Raw genomic sequence first — 25493 nt, 5'->3', positions numbered from 1 at the left:
GTCCTAAAAAGAGACTTAGACTCTTGCACAATAATAGTGGGAGATTTTAACACTCCACTGTCAATATTAGATAGATCAACAAGATAGAAAATCAATAAGGAAATCCAGGACTTGAATGCAGATCTGGACCAAGCAAACTTAATAGGCATTTACAGAACTCTCAACCCCAAATCCAAAGAATATATGTTCTTCTCAGGACCACATTGCACTAACTCTAAAATCAATCACATAATTGGAAGTAGATCACTCCTCAGCAAATGCAAAAGAATGGAAATCATAACAAACAGTCTCTCAGACCACAGTGCAATCAAATTAGAACTCAGGATTAAGTAACTAAAAACTGCAAAACTTCGTGGAAACTCAACAACTGGCTTCTGAATGTCAACTGAACAAACAATGAAATGAAGGCAAAATAAAAATGTTCTTTAAAACCAACGAGAATGAAGACACAATGTACGAGAATCTCTGGGACACATTTAAAGCAGTGTCTAGAGGGAAATTCATAGCAATAAATGCCCACATGAGGAGCAAGGAAAGATCTAAAATCAATACCCTATCATCAAAATTGAAGGAGTCGGAGGAGCAAGATCAAAACAAAAACAAAACTTAAACGCTAGCAGAAGACAAGAAATAACTAAGATCAGAGCAGAACTGAAGGAGAGAGAGACACAAAAAACCCTTCAAAAAAATCAACAAATCCAGAAGGTGGTTTTTTGAAAAGATCAACAAAATAGATAGACTGCTAGCCAGACTAATAAAAAAGAGAAGAGAGAAGAATCAAATAGATGCAATAACAAACGATAAAGGGAACATCACCACTGATTCCACAGAAATACAAACTACCATCAGAAATTACTACAAACAACTTTATGCACACAAACCAGTAAATCTGGAAGAAATGGATAAATTCCTGGACACTTGCATTCTCCCGATACTAAACCAGGAAGAAGTTGAAACCCTGAAGAGACCAATAACAAGGGCTGAAGTTGAGGACGCAATTAATAGCCTACCAACGAAAAAAAGTCCAGGTCTAGATGGGTTTATAGCCGAATTCTACCAGAAGTACAAAGAGGAGCTGGTACCATTCCTTCTGAAACCATTCCAAACAATACAAAAAGAGGGAATCCTCCTCAAATCATTTTATGAGATCAATATCATCCTGATACCAAAACCAGGCAGAGACTCAACTCAAAAAGAAAACTTCAGGCCAATATCAATGATGAAAATTGATGCAAAAATCTTCAATAAAATACTGTCAAACCAAATGCAACAGCAAATCAAAGAGCTTATTCATCACGATCAAGTAGGCTTTATCCCAGGGAGGCAAGGCTGGTTCAATATACGCAAGTCTATAAACGTAATCCACCACATAAACAGAACCAAAGACAAAAACCACATGATTATGTCAATAGATGCAGAGAAGGCCTTCGACAAAATTCAACAGCCCTTTATGCTAAAAACCCTCAATAAACTAGGTATTGATGTAACATATCATGAAATAATAAAAACTATTTACAGCAAACCCACAGCCAATATCCTACTGAATGGGCAAAAACTGGAAGCATTCCCTCTAAAATCTGGCACAAGACAAGGATACCCTCTCTCACCATTCCTATTCAGTATAGTATTGGAAGTTCTAGCTGAGCAATCAGGCAAGAAAAAGAAATAAAGGGCACTCAATTAGAAAAAAGGAAACCAAATTGTCTCTGTTTGCTGATGACATGATTGTATATTTAGAAGACACCATCTTCTCAGCCCAAAATCTGAGACTAATAAGCAACTTCAACAAAGTCTCGAGATACAAAATCAATGTGCAGAAATCACAAGCATTCCTATACACCAATAACACACAGAGAGCCAAATCAAAAGTGAACTCCCATTCACAATTGCTACAAAAAGAATACCATACCTAGGAATACAACTAACAAAGGATGGAAAAGACCTCTTCAAGGAGAACTACAAACCACTGCTCAAGGAAATAAGAAAGGACACAAACAGATGGAAAAACATTCAGTGCTCATGGTTGGGAATAATTCAATATCAGGAAAATGGCCATACTGCCCAAAGTAATTTATAGATTCAACGCTATCCCCATTGAGCTACCAATGACCTTCTTCACAGAACTGGAAAACACACTTCAAACTTCATATGGAACCAAAAGAGAGCCTGCATAGCCAAAAAAATCCTAAGCAAAAATAACAAAGCAGGAGGCATCACACTGCCTGACTTCAAACTATATTATAAGGCCACAGTAATCAAAACAGCATGGTACTGTACCAAAACAGAAACATAGACCAATGGAACAGAACAGGCCTCAGAAGCAACACCACACATTTACAATCATCTGATCTTTGACAAACCTGACAACAACAAGCTATGGGGAAAGGATTCCCTGTTTAATAAATGGTGTTGGGAAAACTGGCTAGCCATGCACAGAAAGCAGAAACTGGACCCATTCCTGAAACCTTACACTAAAATTAACTCCAGATGGCTTAAAGATCTAAACATAAGATGTAACACCATAAAAACCCTAGAAGAAAACCTAGGCAAAACCATTCAGGACATAGGCATAAGCAAGGACTTCATGGCTAAAACACCAAAAGCAATGGCAACAAAAGCTAAAATAGACAAATGGGATCTAATTAATTTCCAGAGCTTCTGTACCACAAAGGAAACAATCATTAGAGTGAACTGGCAACCAAGAGAATGGGAAAAAAGTTTTGTAATCTACCCATCTGACAAAGGGCTACTATCCAGAATCTACAAAGAATGAAAACAGAGTTACAAGAAAAAACCAAACAAACCAATTCAAAAGTCAGCAAGGGATATGAACAGACACTTTTCGAAAGAAGACATATATGAGGCCAACAAACCTATGAAAAAACGCTCATCATCACTGGTCCATTAGAGAAATGCAAATCAAAACCACATTGAGATACCATCTCACGCCAGTTAGAATGGTGATCATTAAAAAATCTGGAGACAACAGATGCTGGAGAGGATGTGGAGAAACAGGAACACTTTTACACTATTGATATGAGTGTAAATTAGTGCAACCATTGTGGACGACGGTGTGGCGATTCCTCAAGGACCTAGAAACAGAAATTCCATTTGACCTAGCAATCCCATTACTGGGTATATACCTAAAATGTTATAAACTGTTCTATTATAAAGACACATGCACACGTATGTTCACTGTGGCACTGTTTACAATAGCAAAGAATTGGAACCAACCCAAATGACCATCAATGACAGACTGGATAAAGAAAATGTGGCACATATACACCATGGAATACTACACAGCCATAAAAAATGATGAGTTCATGTGCTTCGCAGGGACATGGATGAATCTGGAAACCACCATTCTCAGCAAACTGACAGAAGAACAGAAAACCAAATACTGCATGTTCTCACTTATAGGAGGGTGTTGAACAGTGAGAACATGTGGACCCAGGGAGGGGAGCATCACACACTGCAGTCAGTTTTGGGGGGCTAGAGGAGGGACAGTGCAGGGTGGGGAGGGTGGGGAAGGAAAATGTGGGGAGAAATACCAGATATAGGTGATGGAGAGATGAAGGCAGCAAGCCACCTTGCCATGTATGTACCTATGTAACAATCCTGCATGATCTGCACATGTACCCCAGAACCTAAAGTACAATTAAAAAAAAGGAAAGAAAGAAATACAAACAATGATCAGAGAATACTATAAACACCTCTATGCACATAAACTAAAAAATCTAGAAGAAATGGATAAAATCCTGGAGACACACACCCTGCCAAGGCGGAACCAGGAAGAAACTGAATCCCTAAATAGACCAATAACAAGTTATGAAATTGAGGCAACAATAAACAGCCTATCAACCAAACAAAAGCCCAGGACCAGTTACATTTACAGCTGAATTCTACCAGAGGTACGAAGAAGAGCTGGTACCATTTCTACTGAAACTATTCCAGAAAAATTGAAAAGGAAGGACTCCTCCCTAACTGATTCTATGAGTTCATCCTGATAACAAAACCTGGCAGAGATACAACAACAACAACAAAAACTTCAGGCCAATATTGTTGATGAACACCAATGCAATAATGCTCAATAAAATACTGGTAAACTGACTGCAGCAGCATATCAAAAAGCTTATCCACCACAATCAATTAGGTTTCATTACTGGAATGCAACTTTGGTTCAGCATATAAACATCAAAATGTGATTAATCACATAAGCAGTTCTAAAGACAAAACCACATGATTATCTCGATAGATGCAGAAAAGGCCTTCAATAAAATTCAACATTCTTTCATGTTAAAAACTCTCAATAAACTAGATATTGAAGGAACATACCTCAAAATAAGAGCCATATATGACAAACTCACTACCAATGTCATACTAAATAGGCAAAAGCTAGAAATATTTCTATTAAAAAGCAGCACAAGACAAGGATGCCCTCTCTCACCACTCCTATTCAACACAGTATTGGAAGTTCTGTCCAAGGCAATCAGGCAAGAGAAATAAAGAAAGGGTATTCAAATAGGAAGAGAGGAAGTCCAACTATCTTTGTTTGCAGATGACACAATCCTGTATCTAGAAAACTCCATTGTTTCAGCCCAATAGCTTCTTAAGCTGATAAGCAACTTCAGCAAAGTCTCAGGATATAAAATCAATGTGCAAATATTGCTAGCATTCCTATACACCAACAACAGGCAAGCAGAGAGCCAAATTATAAATGAACTCCCACTCACAATTGCCACGAAAAGAAGAAAATACCTAGGAACACAGCTAACAAGGGAAGTGATGTACCTCTTCAAGGAGAACTACAAACAACTGCTCAAAAAAAAATCAGAAATGATACAAAGAAATGGAAAAACACTCCATGCTCATGGATAGGAAGAATCAATATTGTGAAAATGGCCATACTGCCCCAAACAACTTACAGATTCAATGCTATTCCCATTAAACTACCACTGACATTTCTCACAGAATTAGAAAAAAAATTTTAAATTCATTTGGAACCAAAAAAGAGCCAGAATAGCTAAGACAATCCAAACAAAAAGAACAAAGCTTAAGGCATCATGCTACCGGACTTCAAACTACATTACAAGGTTACAGTAACCAAAACAGCATGGTACTGGTACCAAAACAGATATATAGAAGAATGGAACAGAACAGAGCCCACAGAAATAATGCCACACATGCACAACCATCTGATCTTTGACAAACCTGACAAAAACAGGCAATGGGGAAAGGATTTCCTATTTAATAAATGGTGTTGGGAAACCTGGCTAACCATATGCAGAAAACTAAAACTGGACCCCTTCCGTACATGTACAAAATTAACTGAAGATGAATTAAAGATTTAATCATAAGACCTAAAACCATAAAAACCCTAGAAGAAAACCTAGGCAATACCATTCAGGACATAGGTATGGACAAAGATTTAATTACAAAGATGCCAAAAGCAACTGCAACGAAAGCTAAAATTGACAAATGGGATCTAATTAAACGAATAAGCTTCTGCACAGCAAAAGAAATTATCATCAGTGTGAACAGAACAGAATGGGAGAAAATATTTGCAATCTATGCATTTAACAAAGGTCTAATATCCAGTGTCTACAAGGAACTTAAACAAATTTACAAGAAAAAAAAAACCTCATTAAAAAGTGGGCAAAGGACATAATAATGAGGACTGGCTGAAGTTCTTCTGAACTGACAACAGAACAACGTTGGAGCTCTGTAAAACACAGCTGATTATATAACTTACATCTTCAGAACATCAAATATCTCTAGGGCAGAAAATAATAAAAGAGTTTTACTATGCATTGCCAGAAAGAGTACAAGGAGGCTTGGAAACTCGGGTATGTTCTAACCTCATGTTTTAGGCTGGGGCAATTCGTATCTAATCCACCTGAAGCCTTGGTTTTCTGATTTGTCATCACTCCCAAATGTCAATTTACATATTATGTGAGGTTCATTGGGCCCTCCAACTCCATGTCCATGCAGCTCTTCAGACTGAAAGGGCACCCTTCCCTTCATCTGTTTGTTTCCCCCTCTTCCTCTGAGAGTCACCTCTGGTCCCGGTTCACCTGGGGCGCCGCTGGACTCCAGAGCTCCTTAGCACTGTATGTTTTCCTTTCACAGAGCACCAAGCACACTGGATTGGGACTGTTTCCTTGGTGTCTGGCCCCCTGGAGGCAGGGACTGGTTTTTGTTTGTTTTTTATTTTTTGTTAATTCCTCATCACCCATGCTTCATAGAGTACCTGACCAAAAGAAAGTATGTAGAAAGTCTTTGTTGAGTCAATGAGTGAATTTGAAAATCGGGGACTTGGCACAGTGAATCTTCAAGACCCTTGGAGCTTTACAGTTGAATGAGTCTGAAGTAATTTTGGGGAGAAGGAATTAATGTCAAAATCTATAGGGAAACAAGATAGGAGGAACTTTCATTAATTCAGTTCTATTCCAACACTTGGACCTGTACTATAGCATCAGGGTTTAGAGCAATCGCTCCTCCTCTACGGGCTTTGGCTCCATTTTCAGAGTTTACTAGAAGCTCTCTCACCTGATATGCTTATCAAAGCTCTTTGAGATATGGTAGAATGCCAGTCACCAGAGGCAGGGGAAGGTTTGAGGACCTCTCATTGTCCTCTTCACCTCAATGCCTCATGGGAATTTGAGAGAGGTAGAGATGCAAAGGCTGGAGAGAAGAGGGGTGGCACAGGGTGGGGTGAGGAGTTTCCTGCTGCCTCTCTGACCTTTAGCCAGGGGTCTAAGAGGCCTGCTTTGTGTTTGAGAGAATGTGTATGAGTGCTGTTTAATATCCTGCCTTGACTCACAGTAGGAGAATGTTCAAATTGAGAAAGACCATAGTCTAATGAAGTCCAAACTTTAAAAATTTTAGTGAAGTACATCTTTTGGTTTCAAAAATAAAATTACATGTGGAACTTCAATAAACTAGTTATAAAATGACAGTGTTGATATTGAAAGGGGAAGGGAGGAGTTCACTTTAAGTTTCCTGTCCCTGTCTGTGCTACCCCTAAAAGATCCAGAAGTCCACCTTTTCCTTTCTCTTAAGTGTACAGACTTAGAGTTCATACCAGGAATGTTAAATGCCAAGGAGCTTAAAGCAGTCTACAGAGAACAGTTAACATGCTTTCCTCATGATGTCTCCAAGAGACCTGTGCTATAGTTTGAATGTCCCTTCCAAAACTCATGTTTAAACTTAATACCCAGTGTGGGAGTATTGAGAGGCAGAGCCTTTGAGAGGCTATGGTCTATTGGACTATGACGGTTCTGCCTTCATGAGTGTACTAATGGATTAATGTATTAAAGAGTTAATGGATTAATGGATTATCATGGAAATGGGACTTGTGGCTTTATAAGAAGAGAGACCTGAGCATAGCACATTAGCATGCTCAGCCCCCTCACCACGTGATATCCAGCACCTACTTGAGACCCTTCAGAGAGTCCCCACTAGCAAGTCAGATGCGCCCGTTTGACCTTGGACTTCTCAGCTTCCAGAACTGTTAAGAAATAAATTTTGTTTCTTATAAATTATCTGATGTCAGGTGTTATAAGCAACACAAAACAGACTGAGACAACCCAGATCCCAGCAGAAAGCTGAGAAGCAGGCAGTACCGCATTGTCTCCTCTGGACAGTGGGACCGCATGAGGATTTTAATGTTTCCAGTATGTCATCCTAATATCTCCCCTCAAATAAAGAAAAAAAATATTTTACAAAGAAAATCTGATAGGAATTTAAGAGAAACCCCAGATTATAACCTTTGTACAACTGGTAACAGATTGAAAATATTGAATATTAATTAAATTAGTTAAACTAAATGAAATTTAAGGGGCCCATATAGTGAAGTATGTTGAATGAAAATAGTCATTCCTTAATATGTGTTTTAGAGACTGAGATTTCCATATGCTGGGTTTTCCTAAGTCAAGCAATAACGGGGCATCTACCTGTTCCGGAAGACGGAGGGGTGATAGATCCTGGGCTGTCATCTTCAGGCTCTGAGACAGTGACAGTGGGGACTGTGTCAGGACTTGGCTTTAAACATATATCTTGCTTCTCAGGGGTCTTCTCTTGGGTAGCGGTTTCAACAGAAGGTTCTATCTCCGTCAGTGTGATTTTGACAGGGGTGGTGATCTGAGGAGCTCTGTGCTGTTCTTCAGAGAGATCATCTATGTATGGAGCAAATGTGGATTCTTCACATAAATGGTCCTTGATGATTTTTCCCTCCACAGGAGCTGGTTTGTTAGGTTCACGGACCCCTTCAGGTTTTGTTGAGATGTCAGTGTCCTTATTCTTAAAGTCCAAGTCTTTGTCGTCCAACTCGGGATGGCGTTGTTCTTGGTGCTTCACCTCCTCGGGTCTGGTTATGTCAATGTATTTATAGGCCTCTGCTTTCATCTGGTCCAGAGGATCTGCTAAGATCTTATTCACTTCAGTGGACTCTGCAGGAGTCATCTCTATTCCAGAATCAGAACTAAATAAGCTATGAGACTCTATCCCAGGCACATCTGGTAAGGAGGTGCTGGGTGTACCCAACTCCTCAGGGCTTTCTGAAACGGTGATGTGGCCATTTTCCTTCTGAAGAATTCCAGTGAAATATGTAGAATCCTCCTGAGGTGGGTAGCAGATGTCAGAAATCAGAGATGTGTAACACGATCCTTCCTCATCTTTGGATGTTGTTGAGAACGTATGGTCCATGGCACTGGAAGCACCTGCCACACCTATGAATCAAAGCAGTAGCAGACAGTGAGTGGGTGCTTGGCCTCAGCTCTCTCTCCTGTCTCACCTACCATCCACCCCTGCCTGGTGGAGACATGACATCCTTTCCCCTCAAGACCTCAGAGTTCCCTCAGAGCTCCCTCAGAGCACCAGCATGTTAAACTTCCTCATCTCCCTGACAGTCCACAGTTCTGGTATTTTTCTAGTAACAGACTCCAGAGGCTCACATAAACTGCCAGGACCAGATAAGTTGGGGACAGATCCTATAATACTAGGAAATTTATTTTCAACATGTACTGTCTCAACACACAGTAACTTGATCTTAGTATTAATAAAAAGAAACCCTCTTTGTATTGAAAGTATTAACCACTCTTTAAGTAGAGGTGGAAATAAGGATACCTCAGGACTGTAACTGCAACAATAGGATAGCTGACTGGGTACAGGAGCTGTTCTTGGAGATTCAATGGCTGGGAGGAGCCTCAAAGGACCCACTTGTCCAGCCCTTTTGTTCATGGACTCCTGATCCATCTAGTCTCTTTTGTAAGGTCCTCAGAGAAAGGGACTCCTAGCTTTGGACCCCATCCCAAAGTGGCATCACCCAATTGATGTGTATCTCTATTTATTTCTTCAATTTTCCCCCTCGCTTTGTTTTTCTCCTCTTTTACTCCCCTACTGCCCATTCATTGCCATCCAGTGATATTCCAAGTAACCCACTGGGAATTCTTTCATTCCACTGGTGGTGCTAATGGTAAAATTGCAACTTGCCTTCCCCTCCCCACTCCTCACAATCCTATTCTCCTCTACTCTCCTCTGCTTTTTCTCCTTCTTTTATACTGTATAATTAACATTATATTGATTAGGCATTGATGGTCTCCTCTTGCTAGGTAAGCTCCATAAGGGCACTGACCAATGACTGCAGGACCTGATCCCATCCTATTGTTCTCCTTCATTCTCTCAGGCTCTAAAACAGGGCCTGATGAATAGCAGGTAGTTAATAAATATTTGCAAAATAAGGGAAAGTGACTTTTTTTGGGAGGGGGCAGAGTTTCATTCTGTCACTCAGGCTGAAGTGCAATGGGACAATCTTGGTTCACAGAAACCTCAGCCTTCTGGGTTCAAGCAATCCTCTTGCCTCAGCCTCCCGAGTAGCTGAGATCACAGGCATATGTCACCACGCCCAGCTAATTTTTGTATTTTTAGTGGATATACGGTTTTGCCATGTTGGCCAGCTCTTCTCTAACTCCTGACCTCAGGTGATCCTCCGACCATGGCCTTCCAAACTGCTGGGATTACAGGCATTAAGCCATCACACCCAGACATACACACACGGTTTTTTGTTTTTGTTTTTTTTTGAGACAGAGTCTTGCTCTGTCACCCAGGTTGGAGTGTAGTGACATGATCTTGGTTCACTGCAGCCTCAACCTACAGGGCTCAAATGATACATCTACTTCACCCACCCAAGTAGCTGGGACTACAGGCATGCTATGCCTGGCTAATTTTGTTTTCACATTTTTGCAGAGATGTGGTCTCACTATGTTGTCCAAGCCTGTCTTGAACTCCTGGGCTCAATTGATCCTCTTGCCTTGGCCTCCCAAAGTGCTGGGATTACAGGCATGAGCCACCTCACCTGGCCAAGGAAAGTAATTTTGAAGTTTAGAATTAAGAACAAATATCAGTATTGTGTGAGAAGACAGGCTAGAAGATTCCCCAAAATTGCTAATGATATGTCATTTAGCAAGTGACTTAATTTTGTGAGCAACAGACCAGTTCAAACCTATATATCTCAGCTAGCTTTCTCAGTATATATATGCATATATATATATATATATATATACATTGCATATGGCAGTCCCTCTTTTCAAGTTAGAACAAAAAAGCTCAGTAACAAAAGGAATAATAGTTATAAAGGAATAACAATAAGGATTGTCCTTATTGCCTGAGCATAGATAAAAAGATAAAACTATTAAATTTAAATCCCTGGGTGCACACACACCTTTATGCTGAAGAATTCTGAAGTTTTTTTCATTATATGGTCTCAGCTTATATGTAGACCTCACTGGAGGCAGGGGAATCAACCTAAGATAGATATTTCACTACAGATACTTGGATCCTAGGATTCTCTACCAGTTCTTTGGAACCACTTGCAGGTGTTAATAGTAAATATTCACCAGAAAGTAAGGAGAGGAGGGGTTTGTCCATATATATGAATAGTCTGGAGAGGTGGGAAGTGAGAAAGGGAACCTGGAGAAGAAACAGTAAGTGCTTCATTTGGTTTCCAAAGCTGTGTCTCAGTCATTTTCCAACTCTTACTCAATTCCCCCACTGCAGAGGCCACCACAGGGCTCCTGACCCTTATTACCTATCCCTGACATGCTGCATATCCCTCTGGCCCACTGTCTCCTGCCACCAGAGTTATCTCACTAAACACAAGTGTCACTTGCTTAGCGCCCAGCCCCTGGACTCTGCCCCGCCTTGCTGGATTATCCTTAGATTCTGCAGCCTGGCATTTGAGATGACGTGAATTCTACCTGGTTATAGCTCTGTTGCCACCATTCCTTTCACCCTCCACTCCAGGCATAAAAAGCCCTTCACAGTGTCACATTCACTTGACCAGCTTTTCTAGCCCTGTCTTCCACTCTCCAATTCAATTTCTAAGCTCCACTAATGTAAATTACCCAATACTTCTTCAACATTGGATCCTTCCAACCTCCACATCCAAATCTCTGCCCTTCAGCATCAAGCCATTAAACACAAGAAACTTTAAATGTCACTGTCTCCATGAAGAATTTGCTTACTGTCAGTCCATTTAGGCTGTTTCAACAAAAAGACTGTAAACTGTAGATTAGAAACACAGAAATTTATTCTGGAGGCTGGGAAGTTCAAGATCAAGCTGCCAGTGGATTCAGTGTCTGGTGAGGGCCCACTACATGGCCATCTTTTTGCAACATCTTCTTTCCTACATGGCCATCTGTAACCTCACATGGTGGAAAGGGTGAGAGAATTCTCTCTGGGGCCACTTTTATAAGGTCACTAATCCCATATATGAGAGCTCTGCCCTCATGGCTTAATCACCTCCCAAATGCCTCATCTCCAAATATCATTGTGTTTTGGGTTAGGATTTCAACATATGAATTGGGGGTGGGGAGAGGGGCACAAACATTCAGATTACAGCACTGACCAACACCTGTAGAACCTGATCCTATCCTTCTTCATTCTCATAGCACTGAATTTATACTGCTCATATAGCTTATATGACATATAGCTTATATATCTCCTTGCTACCTTCTTCTAACCTGTTAGCTCCTGGAGTTTGATGCTTATGCCTGGCACACTATATTGTATATCATAAGCATTCGATTCAAAATGACTATAAATAAATGGGCTGATCAACCAATTAATGAGTGAGTTTATTCTGTGCGGCTACTGAGAACAAACTATGACTAATTAATGCAAATTACAAAAAGGACATTGTAAATCTGTCATGCGAAAACCAGTCTAAAAATCTGAGTTATCCAACAATGAAATAGAGCTGCACCTCAGAACAAGTGCTGATCATGGTAGGCACTTAGCCAGAGAGACACCCAGTGTTTGTCTAGACAGAAACTAGTACTTTGTAGAAAGTTGGATGAGATAACTGCAGAATCCCCTTCCAACTTTCCATGATTTTTATACTAGTTGGCTACCACTGTAGTGTGACACAACTTCCTTTTTACTTATTCCTTTCCTGTGTAATAGAATCAATATAATTTCCCCAAAGGTGATGCCTCTGAGAACAGGGGCTTCTCAGATGTATGGTAATAATTAAGGGAACAGAATCTAGATGATATTTATATTATTCTATAAATAAATTATTATTAGAGAGGCTATAAATAGAGTCAACAATCGGGAAGAAGTGCTATTTCTACCCTACCATCTCTGTCTGGCTCAGAAAACCCAGTATGAAATTGGAAGGACCCCTTTACCACACTAAAAATACTGCCAGCTAGAGGAAGAGAAGAGGAACAAAGTTATTTGTGTAAATCACACATTTTATTTTTAAAACTTTTTTCATACATTTTAGATGGGACCGTATTAGAATCATCATAAAAACAAAGAATAATTCAAATACTTTGAATGTAGTTATGTCCCATTTTAAAAATCTGAGCTAAATACCCTGAAAAATTCTCAAGGTTCTAACTTACTGAATTAAAAAATATATTCACATGATACGGTGCCTATCAGTTAGAACTCTTGTAAACAGAAAGTCCTCCTAGACAGTAAATTATGTTGGAGCAGAGTCCTGTGGGGATTGTTGGAACTGAGAAGCAGAACTGAGCCTGAAGGCTCAGGAAAGCCAATTAATTCTTGTCAGCACTTCCTGCAGAGCTGGCAGATGTGGGAACTGAGAGAGCCAAGCCATTTGCCCCAGGTAGGAACTCACATCGCCATATTATTAAATACAAATCCACTAAATAAAGGTGCCTTGTCTAGACTAGAAATTACCACATAACCAAGAATTCTGTGGAATATCTGATTTCCTCGGATATTTCCCTGCAGCTGTTTCCTGGATCATCTAGAAGCCTAATTCACACAGAGGCAGATGGACCTTAAGGGTTGCTGTGTTAACCTACAGATGCCCTCTTGGGAGGTGGCTGTTCTGGGAGGACACAGCAAATTCAGTTACCTGGATGCATTTAAAATGGCATTGGTTTTCAAAATTTCAATCTACAATAACTTCAAAAAAGTACTTATAATAAAAATTGAAGGATTCACAGGCTACTATTTCTAGTCATAAAAGCTAAGTAGGAGAAGGATGAAAAGAAGCTGAAACTATTGCCTTTAAATCCCAATATGTGCTGATAAAAATGAGGCTTTTTAGTCTACTGACGTAAAGGTCAGAAACACTCACCATGAGGCAGACAAATTCAGTAATCTCATAAAGGGTAGATGTTTTGTTTTATTTTAAAAATGCTCTGGCAACACTAAAAGATAGGATGACAACGATGACTTGCTGAAGATGATTTTACTTTTCTCAAGGAAAAGCTTTAATCCTAAAATTCTATTAATAGTTCTTAAGACTGACTCATCCTCACAGAATGGAGTTCATTCAGTTGGTGAACGATAGCTTAGGGAGTTTGTATTCTGGCTCTATCACTAACGAGCAGTTTTGGATGTTGGGCAAGTTAGCATCTTACAGACTCAGTTTATTCATCTTTAAGATAAGGCAATAATAACTCCCACCTTATTGGGCTGCTAGGAGGACTAAATGAGAGAAAGCCCTTAGGTCTTTGCCTGATACATCGTACACATTCAATAAGTGAGAGCTGTTGATTTTCTTATTATCTCTATTTTGTAAGGAGAACACTAGTCATCTCTAACATATTACCATCTGTTCATTAGCTTCTTCCTTTATCTCTAATGACATCCTCTCATAGTAGATTGGGCCAGAAGAAGTTTGACATATCCAGTCCACACCCATGCTCTCTGGGGTCTGTCTGCTTTAGATGCTAAGTCCCTGGAGTGCAAGGCCATGCTGTCTTCACAGCTCTGCAAGCAGGTGGAAGTTAATTATGTACTTTCAATGGACACAGATCCTGTCATGACTGTGATAATGACTGACCTGAGCCCAAAAAGCTGAAATTCACCAAACTATAGACAAAAAAGAAATGAGAGGGTTTAGTGCCTACAGATGAGCCTTCTTCCTATGGACAGAGCCTATTCTGACTCGCTAGGGTTGAGATAAGATGCCTACAGTTTAAGGTGGTATATCCAAAACTCTGTAATGCTCTTCTTACTGTACTGAAATGGAGATATAGAGAATGCCAGAAATAAAAAAAAATTAACAAATTATACCAAAAGGTTTTCTGAGAACAGAGACAGAAATGCTTTATTAGACAAACATCTTGCTTACCCTTCTCCTTGGAATTAGAGAACCAATTATTGTTTGAATAGAGCCAATATTAACAGATATAGGGGATATTAGTCCTATTAAATTGTGAAACTTTTTTTAAAAGTGTGGGCATAATAAAAAACTGTAATGACAGTGGGGAGAGAGGTGTATATTAAAATTCAAGAATTAAAAGCCAGAATCAATGATGGAAAGTAAATTTGCTTTCACCTTTCCCAGAATCCCCTGCCCTGAGGCTGCCTATGTGATGGATAGCAGCAGCCTGCACAGAGGTTAGGCTGGGAGGCTTTTTCCCTGAACACTCTCACTCATCTTTTCTAAGTGCCACAAAATCAGCAGGCCCACAGTCTGGAGGCTGTGACACATTTGACAACAGAGTCCTCCATGAAGGATGCATATGCCAGAGAGACTCCAGGAATCTCTATGTCACCTAGAAAACATTCTCCTTCTCAAATTAAGTGGCCTGTGATTTAACATGACAAATGGGTACTGAGAAATCCAGGTACACCCATTTTTAATCAGTTTTATCTGTACAGTTAGTGAAGAGAGTTATTAAAAAAAAAAAAAAAAAAAAAAAAGAGCCTGCATTCTCTAGCAAAAGACTAAGCCAAAGCTGATGACATGTTTGGGGTTTAAGAATATGAGTAACTTCTCTTTCCCCAACTCACTGCCTTACTTAAACCTTGTCTGCCAGAATAATAGATTTAGCTTTTGGTTTTGCAAAATCAATGTTTAACAAAAAGGATTCAGCAAGTTGTTCTTTTCTCTATGAAGAGCCAAGATTTGCATTGCCTAGGATGTTTTCACTTTAGCAAAAAATTCAATTAAAGTAAAAAAAATTTGCTTTAGCTGACAGACCAGGGTCTAGATCTTCTTCTGAGTCCTTAGTGTATCTTGGAAAGCATAAAGTTGCAAAGCACTGAGACGAAATGATGGTGAAAATTCTGATAAGCTTGGAAGCATGTTTTGGATTTCGTTTGTTTGTTTTGGCCTGCTGTCTAAAGACAGAAATGTGTTTCTGTGGTCTTCTTTGAGAAACAATCTTTTTTAGGGAAAGGGTGGAGGTGAATACTTACTTATAATTTACTTAGATCTTAAGAAAAGGTGCCTAAAATCCTGTAGACATTTCTTTGCTGTTTTGAAGAATAGTTTTATTGATATGTAATTCATATACCATAAAATTCACTTTTAAAGTGTTCAATTCAGTAGTTTTTGTATATTCATAGTTATGAAACCACCACCATTATCTTCTAATTCACCCAACTAATTTAAATATATTCTACTCCTAATGTTTCCAATACAGAGAGAGCTCTAAGTTACCTCTATTATGTAAATGATTGCCTTTGGAACAAAAACAAGGGCTATCCCAAACATCTTTCTATTTGTCATTTGCTGATAGAATTTGCTCTCTGATTTCCAAAGAGAAAAATAATCGTTCTTGGTCAGATTCCCTCAATGCTATGTATAACATGGATAATAGCAAAACAATGTGTACTATAAATTTGTTTGTACTTTTATAGCTCTTTTACTCTCTCCCCATACATAGAATTATCTAGCCAGTCCCTATAATTTTTTTCTTTTTGATCTTTGTTGCCCAGGCTGGAGTGCAGTGGTACCATCATGGCTCCTGCAGCCTTGACCTCCTGGGTTCAAGCAATTCTTCCATCTCAGTCTCCCAGGTACCTGGAACTATAAGCATGAGCCACTGCACCCAGCCCTTTCTTTTTAAAAAATACCTTATTCTTATTATTTTTTGAGTAGAGTTAAGTTCACAGCAAAATTGACTGCAAGGAAGGCACAGAGATTTTCCATATGCCCCTGCCTCCACACATGCTGCTGTGGTTTTAATGTTTGTGTTCCCCCAAAATTCCTGTGTTAAAATTCTAACCCCAAAGATGATCGTATTAGGAGATGGGACCTTTCGGAGGTGAGGAGATCATGAGGGAGGAGCTTGATATGATTTGGTTGTGTCCCCACCCAAATCTCATCTTGAATTATAGCTCCCATTTCCCATGTGTTTGGGAAGGATCTGGTGGAAGATAATTAAATCACAGAGGCAGTTTCCCCCATACAATTTTCATGGTAGTGAATAAGTATCATGAGATCTGATGGTTTTATAAGGCTGTAGGGATCCATGAACCCCACACATTGGATGCCAGAATGTAGAGATCCATGAGCCCCACGTTGGGCACCAGAATGTAGGGAATCCATGAGCCCCACACATTGGGTGCCAGAATGTAGGGATCCAAGAGCCCCATGTTGGGCACCAGAATGTAGGGAGTCAGCCCTACATCACCCATGGTACGCCGAGTTCAGTGGTGACAAAGGAATGAGAAAAAGACAGATCAAGAGAGACAATGGGACCAGGGGGCCATCACTCATTACTGGAGGCAGTGAAGGCCCTGAACTCTGATCATCCACGCTATTTATTGGTTATAATCACTTTGATCTACATGGTAGGGATGGAGTGATGGTAGAGTGAATCAGTGAGCCAGAAGTGAATCAGTGAGCCGGAACTGGTGTATCATTCTAAGGATTGATAACAGTTGTGGTTTGGGAGTTTCACAAAACAAGAACATGTGGTTATCTTTAGCTTATTATCTATGTGCAGCTGGTGGAACACAGGCCTTACAAGGAGCCTACAAGTCTGGCTACGTCACAGTGCTACGAAGGGGTTTTATGTCCTTGAGCACAATGTTTATGGTAACAGAGCCTAGGTCACCCTGCACTGGAACATGAGGCATGGAGAGGCCTTCCTCCTCAGAGGCCTCCTGCAGCCTTCCACAATTTGCTGTTCCTTATTTGTTACTCATAACCACTTTATGTAGGCACTCTGTTAGTCCTTTCTCCTTTGCTGCTTTTCCCAACATAAGGGGAAATGCCTTTCACTTGGTCCTCATTCTCTCTTTGCTGGCTGCTGCCACATAAGACATCCTTTTGCTCTCCCCTCATCTTCCACCATGATTGTGAGCCCTTCCCAGCCATTTGGAACTGTGAGTCAATTAAACCTCTTTCCTTTATAAATGATCAGTCTTTGGTATGTCTTTATTAGTAGTGTGAAAATGGACTAATACAGAGCCCTCATGAATGGGATTAAATCCCTTATAAAAAAGGCCCAAGGGAGTGCCTTTTTCTCTTCCACCATTTGGGCATCCAGAGAGGAGATGCCATCTATGAACCAGAAAGTAGGCCCCCTCCTGACACTGAATCTACTAGTGTCTTGATCTTGGACTTTCTGGACTCCAAAACTGTAAGTAATTGTTTGCTGCTTATAAGCCATCTAGTTTATGGTGTATTGTTATAGCAGCTCAAACTGACCAAGACACATGGTATATTTGTTAAAACTGATAAATCTACAATAACATATCATCACTCAAACTCTGTAGTTTACATTAAGGTTTGCTCTTGGTGGCATGCATCCTCTGGGTTTGAACAAAACATAATGACACATACACACCATTATAGTATTATATCGAATATTTTCACTTCTCCCAAATTCCTCTATTCTGACTATTCATCTCTTCCTCCTTCCTAACCCCAGCAACGACCAATCCTTTTACTGTCTCCACAGTTTTGCCTAGTCCAAAATGTCATATATTTGGAATCACCCATAATTCTTTTTTAGGTTTCTTTCCATTCCATGGCTACTTCCCTAGAGAGACACTTATCAACTTCTCTCAGGAGTACTGTGATGGTTTCGTAACTGTTTTCCAGCTTCCAGTCTCACCTCTTCTCACTCTGCACTACTCTGCACATGGCTGACATATTCATCTCCCCAAAACACCACTATTACCATGTCATTTCTCTATTTCAAAGCCTTCTGTGACCATCTTTGCTCATCCCTTGGCTTAGAATTCAGGATCCTCTTCAGCAGGGTCCCAGCCTGCCTTTAGGGTTTTATTTCTGAGACTGCACAAAACAACACACCTGCTAAAGCCCACAAACATACCGTAAGATTTTATACTTCTGTGCCTCTGCTCAAGCCCTTCTCCTCAATTGAAAGGCTCCTTTGCTCTTCTCAAATTCAAGTAACATCTCTAGTGAAGTTCTGCCTCCTCTAGGAAGTTTCTTCATGTTACTCCACTCCTCAATGTTTTCCTCATCTCCATTCCAAGGTCCATGACCATTCATTTGGGACTCATTGGCTTTCCTGCCTTAGTTGTCAATTGCGTTCTTCTATACACTTAAGAAACATGTCATATACATCTTCACATCCTTGCACAGTCTGTGCAAAGCAATTACTGATTGGATTATTACCTCCATGTTGCCATTACATTCAAGAACTTTTAGAATAAGCTTTACCGTCAATCGTGTTAATTCAATGAAAAAAAATTTAGTGAATGCTTACTATGTGCAAAGTACCAAAATGAAGGACATTCTCATATATACATAGGCTTAGTAACCTAGTGTGTCCCCAAAGTCTACTACAAAATCACTGTAAACAGAAGTTCAGGTGCCCCTGGGTATAGTAGAAGTGATGCTAGGTGGGTTGCAGTATTTGCTGAGGAATCATGATGGGAACAGGCAGGTCCCATATGGGACATCATATATCCTAATTTATCTTTTTGGTTCAGCATGGCATTATCAGAAAAAAACAAAGAAGGATTGAAAAAGTGTCTTCAGGTCATCGAATGCAAGGCCTTTTCAATCGTAGGATCTTATCCACAAGACTCAGAACTATCCGTCTCCCAATCTTATTTTAAATATTTCCATTAATGTGATCTCATTGCTTGCTCTGCACACTTAGTAAATGTTGTAGTTAACAGCCTGGGTCCTGGGTTCAAACGCATGGCTTTGAATACTGACTCCCCCATTTACTAGCTGTGTGACCTGTGTGACCCTGGACAGATTACCTAATAGATTTGTACCTCTGTCTCATCTGTTTATAATAATAGCCACTTCATAGAATTATTGTGAAGACTAAATGAAGTAGTAGAATCAAAGCAGTGAAAGTCATACATGACATTAAGGGTTCATTATCATTTTTAAAATTGAACCCCAAAATACCTCACTGTTGCTTCCAGACTTTAATCCCAGTTTTGTCTTCATCTATTAGTAAAAACAGACACCTCAACAGGTAATTAAAAAACAATACAGCACATAAGGGGTAATCCCCCTAATATATAAAAAGTTCCCAGAAATCAGGAATAAAAGACTATTGCTCCATTAAAAAAATAGAGAATATAAACAAACACTTTGCATGGAAGAAGAAATACAACCTTGGAATATAAAAATGCAAATTGAAAAATCCTTGAAATGGCATTTCTTCCTTATCAGTTTGGAAAAAATTCAGAAAAGTGTGGCAACACACTCTTTAGTGAGGCTGGAGGGCAATAGGCATTCTCATACTAGGAGGAGGTTGGGAGGAGTGCAATATGCCATAATCCCAATAGGAGGCAATTTGGGAATTCCTATGCCAATTACAAATATAATTGCTTTGGAACCAGCCACCTTCTTACAGGAATTAGTCCATAGACATACCTGCACGTGTACAAAATGAATACATATAAGGTCACTCATTGTAGCATAAGTTGAAAAAAAAAAGAATCAACTCAACTATCCATCAATAAAGCCTAGCTAAACAATGTATTTCTATACATAGAATACTGTGTAGCTGTACAACAGTGAAGACAATCTCCATATATTGATGTGAAACGATTTCCAGATAAATATTAACTGGAAAAGTGAGTTGCAGAATATGTATGTATAGTTATAGTTATAGATATATAGATGCACATATAGATAATACGAACTCTCAATTAAGAAAAAGAGGAAAAAGAATATATGTTTGTATTTGTCCACTCTGCATAAAGAAAACACTGAGAGAATACACATGAAACAAATTACTAACTATGGAGGGTGGGACAGGTGACAAGAGTACCAGAAGTGGAAGGGAGATTTTTTTGTTGTGTATACTTCTTTTTAAAAAGTATTTTCCTTTTTCAACCAAATGAATGTATTACTCTTTAAAACTTTAATTTCACTTAAAGAAAAAGAAAAAAATATAGGATGACAGCAAGAGTGTTGCACAAACTATGATGGGAACCACATCCCAGCTTCCTTCTACATGGTAGACTTTCAAACATTTGAAGACAACTATGGCTTCTTGCAGATTCTCATCATTCAGGTTAGAACCTTCTTCATCCTCTTCTTCACATGTTTTGTTTTCTCTGCCCTGTGAGCTCATAGAAAACATGGACTGCACCATGTGCTTTACTTTTCCCTGGTGCTAAGCACACCCCTGGCACCTAGATTTTTGTTTGGTAAGTACTTATGGAACAAACCAATGAATATGTTTCCAGACTCATCGTGCTAGTTCCAACCAGAGAATACAGTGCAGTTCATCCTTGTCCTTCTAAAATCTGACCTGGACTTAATGATACAGAATGATTCAGAGGGACAATAATTATTCAGAGAGACAGTACAACTATTTCCCCTCCTAGTTTTGAGTCCCTTGACTTAAATTTCATATTTTTATTCACAGACTTTTATAGTCACTGCCCACACTATTAGCTATGCTGAACTTGTGGCTAACTAAAACATGCCAGTACGTAAGTTGTCAGTTTTTTAAAACAACTGCATCATTTCAAAATGCACTTTTAATTACTGTACTGGGTGTATCTCATAAGTTTGAAAGACATTAAAGTCAGAAGCACGGAATTTTTATGCTAATTGTTTTAGACCTTGATATGGTTTAGCTGTGTCCCCACTCAAATCTCACTTTTAATTGTAAAAATCCCTATGTTTCAAGGGAAGGGCCAGGTAGAGATGATTAAATCTTGGGGTTGGTTCCCCCATACTGTTCTCATGGTAGTGAATAAGTCTTATGAGATCTGATGGTTTTATAAGGGGCTTTTCCCCCTTTTGCTTGGCCCTTCTCTTGCCTGCCACCATGTAAAACATGACTTTGCTCCTCACTCCCCTTCTGCTATGATTGTGAGGCCTCTCCAGCCATGTGAAACTGAGTCAATTAAACCTCCTTCCTTCAGCAGCATGAGAACAGACTAATACATTATCATTGAAAACAGACTCAAGAAGACCCTAGTAAGAGAATTTACCACAGTTTGGAATAATCCACAAGACTAAGCTAAAGCCAGAGTTGGGTTTCTCAATAGAATTTGTTTTATTAAGGGAAATCCATGGCCAGACAGCACAGGACCATCCTTGTAGGGGTATAGCAAGCCCATATCATGTCTTGGTAAAAAAGAAAGGTGCCCTTCCTCTGGTGGTCACAGATGTGTGCCAGAGGCCTGCATCCTCTGCTGAAAGTCTTGGATTTTGTGCCAGTGCTGGGAGTTGAACATGGGTTTCTGGGATCTAAAGCAGTATCATGGAAAGTAATATCCTTTGGGAAGCACATAGAAAGAGCGAGGAAATGAGGATGACAACTAAGGGGTAACGCTGTTAGGAACACGACATGGCAGACAATGTGGTGTGATGTGGTATGGTATGCCGTGGTGTGGCATGACATGGAATGCAGTAGGGTGTGTGTGCTGTGCTGTGCTGTGGCATGACATGACAGGGTGAATGGGATAATGCAAGGCATGCCATGGTGTGTGGTGTGGTGTGCTTCATGGTTATGGCATTCCATTGTAGAAAAATCACAGGCATCAGAGTCCCAGGGCTAAACATCCCCATCAAATTACTGGCCTGGGGTTGGACATCCCCATCAAATCACTGACCTTTAATAAGTCATTAAACTTTTAGGAAGGCCCAGTTTCTTCACTTGCAAAAAAAGGACTATAACAACAACTAACCTTTAAAATACATGCTCATTATGTGCTAAATGCTAAATGAGATCATCAAACAGATGATCTCATTTCATGCTTTAACAGTCTATAAGACCTTGTGTTTAACCACACCCATACTATTGTTGAAGAAACTGAAGCTTAGAGAGGTTAAAGAACTTATTCTTAGGAAAACAGCCAGAGGTGGCAAAAGCAGAACTCAGATTTAGGGCAATATGACTCCAAAGCTGATGCTAACAGCACTATTCTTGGAACTGTTGATGATTAAAGGAGACTGAATGGTTTGTGGCAGCCTTCTTAAGCTAAACTAGATGGATCTGAATTTACAGTCACATCACAACTAATGAAGCAGTAAAGTAGAAAAATCTCTGCTCAAGTTAACTCAATAGCTGATCAATGTTCATTTCTTACAAAAATTGTTAAGGGATTGTAACAAGAAACTGTGTATGCAAAACATGTTTTTCTGAGTCCAAAACCTCATACACCGAACATCTTTTTGAAGTACTTGTGCAAAGGACAATGTTTTTATTTTGAAATATAATTATCATTAGCTACTATTTTGCCTTTACACAGTGTATGCCTTGCCTTCTTGTTCAAGTTTTCAAAATCTAACTCACATGTTCTGCTGATCATGAGATTGTCTGAAATTCACTTTTGTGTTTTGGGTATTCCTCATTACAATCTCATGTTGGAATGCAGTTTATAAAAATAGAAACACGTGAATAACATCTTGGGATAAATAGCATAAACCTGAAATTCAGGACATATCACTTGGTAGACTCAAAGGCAAACCATTTGACTTTAACTCTCTCACTCTCTTTCTCTCTTTCTCAGTGCACTCAAAATCAGAAAATAGTATAGAAGTTATACTGAGTGTACAGAAGATGTGCCCAGAGGTAGCCATACTAATCAAGGAAAGTGACAAGAAAGATTAATGTTCTTTATCAACAGCAGCATTCATTGTGCTCCTCTGAGCTATGTGATCTATAAGCCAAGGTAAACTCTGTGTTTAAAGCAAGACAATAATCCAGCTGTTGATGAGCTAGAGTTTGGCAATATAGATCTAAGTGACTGTGAATGCTCAGTCTGGAAACTTCATAAAGATTAATTTTCTTCTCTTTTTTCTTTTCTCCCCAGGAAGAAAAATGCAATAAATTATAAGCAATAAATTTAAAATATGCACAATTTGTGATGTTAACACAAAATTTTAATCAACTGCACATTTTAAGGAACTGTTAAAATACTACATTCTCCTGGTGCAACCTACCTAGCTAATGATCAATAAAAATGCATGGTTTTTAGGAATTTGGAGAAGGCTTGTTATTGTGAGGAAAGTGAGACTTGCACTGGGGCTTTGAAAACACGTGTGATTTTTGACAGGCAGAGGGACATAGCAGGAAAGCATTTTAGGGGCAGAACTAATAGCAAAACCAAAGGTGAAGTAATGAGTAAGAAGGAATCCCTACACAAATATGAGAGCTTAGTGAGCCACAGTTAACTCAAGCCAGAGGGAGTAGTTAGGGTGATGGAGCCACTGTGAGGGTATTAAAAAGGTGTGGGAATCAAGGATCCAGTGACTCTTTTAGAACACAGAGTGACTGGAACAATCAGTCCAATAATAACTTTCCAAAATGATAGCATTCAGGTTTGGAAGTTACATCAAATGCACTTGTGAGGTTTTAAAAATTACAAATAATCACTATAACATTTTTAAAAAATAGAAATATACATAAGTTTAAGATAAAAATTCTCTATTTCTACCCCTGTGCCTCAGAAACAACAACAGATATTATTTGGGGGAGTTGTAGATGTTTTATTATATTTTATATGAATGGGAGAAATATTTTCAAAATTTGTTTTCCTACACTGTGGCAGGGCCATACTTACATTTCAGTATATAAAGATCTACCTTGTATTTTTAAAAGTCAGTATTCCATGAAATGAATGTTCTACAATTCATGTAAGCATTTCTCTTTATGTTGTCACCAATTCTTTTGCAATTCTAAATACTGCTGTAATGAACATCTTTTGAGTACATGATTTTTTGATGTGATTATTGAAGTCCAGAGATGTAAAATATTTTAAAATGTCTTTTTACTTCATTTTATACTTTGCAGTATTTTCAAATTGCCTTGTAAAATGCTTTTCTTTGTTAAACTGGAAGAAGTAGGAGGAAAAAAAAGACAAAGAAGGAGCAGGATTCAATAATGCAGAGACAAAGATAAAAAGAGGTTCAAACAGATACTATGAAAAAATGGTGCATTTAAGTATAGCCTGGAGCTCTAGGCTCCCAACAGGGTCACCTTTAGAGACTGCAAACGATGAGTTCAAACAAAAGTCCTTTTACCGCATAAGTGCCTGGTTAGGAAAGTTTCACAGACTTGAAGGGATTTAACCTCAATCTTGAAGGATGTGGAGAATTTATATAGGCTAAAGAATAGGCAATGAATTTCCAAAGACAGAAGTGTTGATGCTTTGATGTTCAGCCAAACAAATTCAGATAGTTACATGAATTTCTATATATTCCACCTAAACTTTGGATCCTAGCTTACAGTCACCCTTTTTAAGTAGTCTGAAATGAACCTGTCATGTGTGAGGGCAAAATAGACATCATAAACAAGCTAGTATGTGAATAGCTAAAATGGTCTAGGTAAAACCAGAAATAAATTAGAGCTTGCAAAGAATGCTGCATTTCTTGGTTCTGTAAGATTTTATAAAATGTGAACAGAAGCCAAAATCAAATGTGTTTTGGAAAGGAACCAGCAACCAACTACTATGTCAATAATTCACTATAAGCATTAAATGCTCATGATTTTTAAAAAACCCCTAAAAATAATTTGCATGCCGGGCGCGGTGGCTCAAGCCTGTAATCCCAGCACTTTGGGAGGCCGAGGCAGGTGGATCACAAGGTCGAGAGATCGAGACCAACCTGGTCAACATGGTGAAACCCTGTCTCTACTAAAAATACAAAAGATTAGCTGGGCATGGTGGTGCGTGCCTGTAATCCCAGCTACTCAGGAGGCTGAGGCAGGAGAATTGCCTGAACCCAGGAGGCGGAGGTTGCGGTGAGCCGAGATCGCGCCATTGCACTCCAGCCTGGGTAACAAGAGTGAAACTCCGTCTCAAAAAAA

General features: G+C 39.3%; 1 protein-coding gene across 3 annotated transcripts in view; it reads right to left on the bottom strand.

Annotated features, from left to right (window-relative positions):
* Positions 1-25493, bottom strand: part of RTN1 (reticulon 1) — a 310021-nt gene that overhangs the window by 137862 nt on the left and 146666 nt on the right. For all 3 annotated transcript variants that reach the window (XM_074393171.1, XM_074393172.1, XM_003924394.4), the window contains one exon: positions 7956-8729. In XM_074393171.1, the coding sequence (XP_074249272.1) occupies positions 7956-8706 (751 nt within the window). In that variant the 5' untranslated portion in view covers positions 8707-8729. The remainder of the gene's footprint in view (positions 1-7955; positions 8730-25493) is intronic.

Source organism: Saimiri boliviensis, chromosome 2, assembly GCF_048565385.1.
Source record: "Saimiri boliviensis isolate mSaiBol1 chromosome 2, mSaiBol1.pri, whole genome shotgun sequence".
Lineage (NCBI taxonomy): Eukaryota > Metazoa > Chordata > Mammalia > Primates > Cebidae > Saimiri > Saimiri boliviensis.
The sequence above is the reverse complement of the archived record's forward strand: the minus strand, read 5'-3'. Positions and strand labels throughout refer to the sequence as shown.